The following is a 6,384-nucleotide window of genomic DNA, read 5'->3' on the forward strand; positions in this document are numbered from 1 at the left end:
TATATATATATATATATAGGTGTTACATGCGTAAATAAATAAAAATTAAGTGGTATCCATGTAATACAAATGGTATATAAGAATATTCTGATTAAAAAAAAAAGTTATCTTTTCCCAATATTCTGCTTACCCATGACTTGTGATAAAGCTCCCCATCTCTTGGATCATTCTATCGCCGTCGGCGATGTCCGGGAAAACGTAGAAGGCATGGATGGCCTCCGGGAACTCCAGCAGCCGCACCTCCCTTCCCCTCGCCCTCAACGCCTCACAGTACCTCCGCTGCCAGTCCTGAAGCGGATCGTGCCCGCCAACAACCACCATCGCCGGCGGGAACCCTTCCTCGAGCTCCCCTGTCGCCTTCGGCCCGAAAACATTCGCCGCCTCATGGTCCCGATCAGCTCCCGCCGGCAAGAACGCCCTCCAAAGCCAATCCGTTCTCTCCGTTGAGACTAGCGGCGCTCTGGCGAGCCGAATCTCAGATCCCGTCCTCTCCTCCCCGCCGAAAAAGGGCTGGATCAGGACTATACCTGATACTTTCAGCTGTAGCATTATGGGGTTAGTCCAGAAAATTACTGCAAGGAATCTCGAAACAAATGTTTTTATTTTTAAAATGTCCCAGTTTTCAATGTAAATTTATGATTTGGATTTGTAATTACAGGAATTTTAATTTTAGCAGATATTTAATTTATTTGAGATGAGTATATGATTTATTTGATTTTTATAACCATTATTAAGAATTTAATAAGTTTTCGTTCGGTCATTCATTTATGTCATAAAATGTTTTTATTCTCTTGAAATAAAGATATCAAAACTATTAAAATATTATTATTAAATAAAAGGTTTAAATTATAATTGAAATTGTTATAAATATTATTATTTTAAATTGATAATTTTTTTTATTATACATTTTAGAATAAATCTTTAATATCATTATTAAGAATTTAATAAATGTTTTCAATTAATGTTCAGCCATTCATCTATCTGGGAAGAAGATGATTTTTTCTCTTGATTCAAACAAATTAAAATTATTAAAGTATTATTATCAAATAAAAATTTAAATTATCATTGAAATTATTATAAATAATAATAATATTATTTTTTTAAAACTGCTAAATTTTTTATTATAATCTTTAGAATAATAATTTAACTATTGATATTTAAAGGAAAAAAAATAATTAAAATTATACTTAATTTTGGAAAAATATACACATATTAGTTTAATTTACTATAAACAACATATTAAATAAGTAATAATAAAATTATTTCAGAATTTGAAATAATTTAATGAGTAATTGATACTAAATTTAATATTACTAATGTTGAAAAATTAATTTGTTTTATATTTATTTTCTTTCAAAAAGAAACTAGAATTTAAGAAATATGTTAAAATATCTTAAATTAGCCTTTATTAGATCCACAAAATTATATGTAAATTTTAAAAAAAGGAATTTCAATGAAGGAAAGCCCAATAGCCTAACCTTTTTCCATCCTACCCCTGCGGCGGCCCACCGCCGGGCGACATGGTGGGCGATGTTTGCGCCGGCACTGTCACCGGCAAGAAAACAGGACGATGGGTTAACCAGATCTTCACCCACAGCGTCGATTGCGCCCGAATCGACAAATCTGAGGACGTCGATCCCATCTTCGTAGGGGGCGGGGTAAGTGTGCTCGGGGGCGAGCCGATAGTTGACAGAGGCAACGACGACCGGAATCGCTTTGGCGATGCGGCGGCAAGCGAGGTCGTAGGCAGGGTTGTCGGGGGAGAGGTAAGCGAACCCACCGCCGTGGAAGAAGACGATGAGGGAAAGTGGTTGAGGGCGGCGGACGACGTCGGGGATGAAGAGGCGAATCCAAAGCTTGTGAGAGGGTTTGACGGTGAGATCGACTGTACGGACGCCGCGGTGGGAGACGGGGTTGGGAGAGGTGCGGAGGTCGAGGAAGGAGAGGAGGCGGCGGTTGATTGTTCCGTTGGAGCGGCGGGTGGCGTCTAGGACTGCGGACAGGAAGGAGACGGCTAGCCGAACCTTTAGCGGTTGTTTTTTTGGGGATTTCACTGCCGCCGACGATCTGGCCCCGTCAGACATTCTCTCGAATTCTAAAAGTCCGGGGACCAAACTTAGGAATTTTTTTAATTTGCAACGTAAAAGATAAGAGAGACCTTCACCTAATTCCACACAGGCTGATAAATGCAGGACGGGTTGCTCACGAACTCCCAACAAACTCAGGTGGTGTCCAGCTCATGAAGTTCATTTAGAGAGATAAACACACTTTGTTTAAAATTTATTCAACGGAAGGACATAAATGATTGCTTGGATACTGCTGCTATTTATTCAGATAATTTAATTAATACTTGTATAAAATTTTAAAATAATTGTCAAGTTATCAAGTTTTTACATACCACATTCCACGTTAATTTTTTACTTCGAATGCAATGTAAAACGATTCGTATAATTCTCTCAACATAAATTTACATAGAGTTTTAGAATATTCAATCCCTATACTTATTTAGCAATTAATGAAAACTTGAGTAGCTTAGCAAACATACTGAGTTGAGCTTTCCTTTATGATTAGCTGATTAGCTCCAAATGCTAAAGAGAGAAACATGAAAAGTCTATACCAACACTCTCTATTTTTGCCAAACTCGCTATCCCAATGTTGAAGTTAACGAAGGGTAAAATTTTCGGCCTATAGTAAGAAAACACAACTTAAATTTAATATCGGATCATTTATCTCTAAAATCAATCATGATAAAGAAAACACAGTATCTGTCAGCTAACAGACTCGTGCAAAATTTTTGCGAGTAATTTGTGTATTGATTTATTTATTTTTTTTTTCTGAGCTTTGCATAATTTCACCCATTCGTTGATAACCAAGTCATAAAACAAAGCGGAAGAACATTTTGGGTCTGGAACAATTAAGCCAGTTAGCAGCATAAAAGCCATGGCAGAAAATTTGAGTAAATTGATGGCGGGCCTAAATAGAATATTTGATTGCCATTTAAGGAACTTAATCCTCTTCGTAACTTTGGCTTTTACATTGTGGTTGAAAACATAATTGAGTGCAGGTCGTGCTACGTGGTTGATCAATCCAAGATTAAGTCATATGCCTATCTAAGATTAAGTCATGTATACATAAGAAACTAGAAATAAGTCGTTACATTAGATAAAGAGAAAGAAAAGCATAAATGAAACTAATTAAAAAATGCACATGGCAAAATTATCCAATCAATTACATGTTAATAATTATATGGTAAGGTCCTAACCTAGATCAATGCTTAATTGCACGCCTTCACCTAGAATTTCCCATAAATACAGCACTAATGCAAAAAAGATAACTTATTCACCACACTGAAGCCTTTATATAACTTGGAGAAAACCTTTCTGATCACCTTAGTATGAGCTAAGACACCACTTCTAAGCATCCTCTTATGTAACACTTAATAGCTACAAAATATAATAATAAAAAAAATATAAAGTATAAATGAAACAATCTTTAGAGGCCATATTATGTGTAAAACAGCTAGCTCAACAGCAAGGATGAAATGAACGAAAGTGGTGATGCAAGCTTTTTCTTTCTTTCAAAAATGAAAGCGACATATTAGAGTGGAAAACAACTAGCTCAACAGCAGGTATGAAGCGAACGAAAGTGGTGATGTAAGCTTTTTCTTTGTTTAAAATAAAACGTATTAGAGTTTTTATAATAGTAGAATTCAAGTTGGTTGGTTGCAATGGAAGAAGGCTTTGGGCCTTTTGTGTGAGAAGAGTACCACTTAGACTGAAAGGAAAATTTTACAAGAGGGTGGTGAAACCTGCAATGCTCTATGGCGCTAAATGATAGCTTTTAAAAGAGAAGCATAATACTAAGTTAAGTGTTGCCGAGATGAAAATGATTAAGTAGAAGAGTGGCTTTACACTTGGAGTCAAAATGTGAATTGAATATAACCGTCATAGGGTTGTTGTAGCTTCAGTGACGGACAAAATTAGAGAGTCATCTTAGATGATTTGGTCACAATAAACGCCGATCATCTGATGATCCGATTGGGAGAGAAGATGTTTTAGATTCAACTTATGTTAAAAAATGCAGAGATAGACCTAGGAAGACTTGGGCTTATTGTATAAAAAAAATCTTAATTTATTAGAATTAAATGAAAATATGACACTAAATAGGATGCAATGGAGAAAAAGGATTCATGTAGCCGACAACGATTAGTGGGATTAAGGTTTTGTTGTTGTTGTTGTATCCTACTGCCAACATTCAATGTCACTTAATTTTTTGATTTAATTGAACTCCACACGGCTAAGGGCTGAAAAATAAAATATTGCCACAAAAGGCTTTGCAGATGCTTCTTATTTATGTGGAAACCCACAGAAGTTAGCAAATGCCACTATAATTAATTTCCAAGAGCCTGAATCTTTGATTCTTTGTGGAGCGGGTTTAAAGACTGTGGCTTCAAGTAATTTTGCGAATGCTCCTAAAATGTAAAGAGACTCATCAAATTTAGTCCTAAAAAAAGAAACTATCCAACTTTAAAAAATTCAATCTAATTTATTATTAGTAAGAGACATTTCAAAAATAACATAGCTTTTAAATTATCTAATTTAAGCATACTATTTTCCTTATCATTGATAAGGAAAATTTGCAGCAATGGCCATCAATCTTCTATCAGATGCCATGATCCAACTGAAAAAAATATACAATCACCCTTTTTCTTCAGGAGAGACAAAATTATGTGATGGCTTAAAAAAAAAGGAAAATTATGATATTTCCACACTAGATCAAAGCAAATAAGAGAAACACAGAAAAATAAATAAATAAAATCATCCGTATAAAAGTCAAACTAAATAGAACACATGAAATAAAAAAAAAGTATTAAAAAGAAGGCAACTACCAAATTAAAGAGTAGAAAATTAAATTAGTTTTACTGCTGATTGACATAGATGCTGTAATGTTTTTCATGTAATAAGAATATAGAGCACATTACAACAATTAAGAGTACAGGAATCATTCACAATGTTATCATGCTGGGTAACTGAAGAGTAATACAAATAGATCGAACACTGAAAACCCCTAACAAAAGAGCAAACACTAAAAGGCAAACCTGAGTTAGGGTCAACTGCCAGCGAACTATCTTCACAAGCCACATGACCAACCTACAAAAGCTAGTAGGATGGATAGGCTATCGAGTTATGTGTGCCAACACGTGCAGCACCATTTATCACAGATCCCATAACTCGCCTGCTATATTCAAAGTTTCCATTACCAAAATCCCTAGCCGCTGAGTTCCCTGAAGCGGCTGACATATTTTAAAAAAGAACAAAGAATAAGAAAACATAAATTAAAAGGGGCATTTACAGACATACCACTCAATTATTAAACTTTAATTTTTACATTTAAGCCACCCAAATCTTTCGTATCACATAAAAAATACCACCATTTTAACTTCTAAAGGTGAAATGCACATTTTCATGCAAAAGTAAGGTGGCATCCATGTAAAAAATTAAAGTTTAGCCATTAGACATGTAAATACATAGGAATCAAGCGGTGAGTATGTAAATCATCCAAAACAAAAGACATTAAAGTGAAAGACATTGCTCCCATCTTACAGTGGTGGTATGCACGATCAATCGAATGTTTCTCTGCTGCATCCTTAAGGATAACTGATGAGGGCAACGATTCTTCAGAGTAATCCCCACACAATGCGCCTACAGGGGGTTGCCTCCGCATGGGAGGAGAATTTGGTTTGTTTGCAGGACTGGGAGAGTTGTAGGAGGGCTTGTCCTGCCCCGCCATCTGTAAGAAAGAAAAAAAAATACAGATGGTTTCAGATCAAAAGTAAGGCAAAGAGAGGGTGAAAGAGAGAAAGGGAAAGCCTAAACCCTAAACCCTAAACCCTAAACAAAGCGTCAACGTAAGATAATTTAAACCAATGATTGTGAATAAATACCTAACATTGCTCACGCTCAACAAGGTAACGCTTGTCTAAGGAATATTTGTGTCGGAGGGAATATTTACAAGTTAATGAAACAAGATAATAGTGATTAATAGCTTTACATACAATAAATGCTGGCAGGGCATTTCACGATTCTTTGCATAGCAAAAGCTATTAAAGTTGTCGAACCTATATAAGCATTTAGCTACAATTAAGGCTTCATTATACATTGTTTTGATGATGATGTGCTTCCATTGAGTTGTATGAAATACAATTATTATATTCTGATAAAACATAGAGCCATTTGCAACAAATCCCAATAATTTGGAAGACATGCCTCAATTTTGAAAACTGATATCACTAATAACATTTGTTAAGCAGACCTCATAATACTATTAGAATAGCAAGCCAAACGCCAGCAGTAATACTAAAATTTTCTAAATTATATATATATA

At 35.3% G+C, this 6,384-nt stretch overlaps 2 protein-coding genes across 3 annotated transcripts in view; both read right to left on the bottom strand.

The window, feature by feature from the left end:
- Positions 1-25: 25 nt before the first annotated feature.
- On the bottom strand, positions 26-3,708 carry LOC110038203 (probable carboxylesterase 18). 2 transcript variants are annotated; one of them, XM_020742974.1, is made up of 3 exons: positions 2,175-3,708; positions 1,479-2,095; positions 26-540 (listed from the first exon to the last, which is right to left on the bottom strand). In XM_020742974.1, exons 2-3 carry the CDS (start codon positions 2,082-2,084, stop codon positions 127-129), a joined length of 1,020 nt encoding a protein of 339 aa, XP_020598633.1. In that variant the 5' UTR covers positions 2,085-2,095; positions 2,175-3,708; the 3' UTR covers positions 26-126. The 2 variants fall into 2 exon arrangements, with proteins under 2 accessions (XP_020598633.1, XP_020598632.1); XM_020742973.1 differs by having other exon boundaries at positions 2,165-3,708.
- A 1,199-nt stretch (positions 3,709-4,907) lies between these two features.
- The window catches only part of LOC110038205 (protein HSH49), a 27,064-nt gene continuing 25,587 nt past the window's right edge, over positions 4,908-6,384 (bottom strand). The window contains exons 3-4 of the mRNA XM_020742976.1: positions 5,604-5,790; positions 4,908-5,293 (exon numbers count right to left, since the gene is read on the bottom strand). Coding sequence (XP_020598635.1) covers positions 5,160-5,293; positions 5,604-5,790 — 321 coding nt within the window. The 3' untranslated portion in view covers positions 4,908-5,159. The remainder of the gene's footprint in view (positions 5,294-5,603; positions 5,791-6,384) is intronic.

The sequence above is a fragment of the Phalaenopsis equestris genome, unplaced genomic scaffold, assembly GCF_001263595.1.
Source record: "Phalaenopsis equestris unplaced genomic scaffold, ASM126359v1 Scaffold232153, whole genome shotgun sequence".
In the NCBI taxonomy this organism is placed as follows: Eukaryota; Viridiplantae; Streptophyta; class Magnoliopsida; order Asparagales; family Orchidaceae; genus Phalaenopsis; species Phalaenopsis equestris.

Coding starts and splice junctions, on each gene's coding strand:
- LOC110038203 (XM_020742974.1), bottom strand. CDS start 2,084: ATGTCTGACGGGGCCAGATCGTCGGCGGCAGTGAAATCCCCAAAAAAA. Junction 541..1,478: donor CAGGGGTAGGATGGAAAAAG/GTTAGGCTATTG, acceptor ATAATGCTACAG/CTGAAAGTATCAGGTATAGT.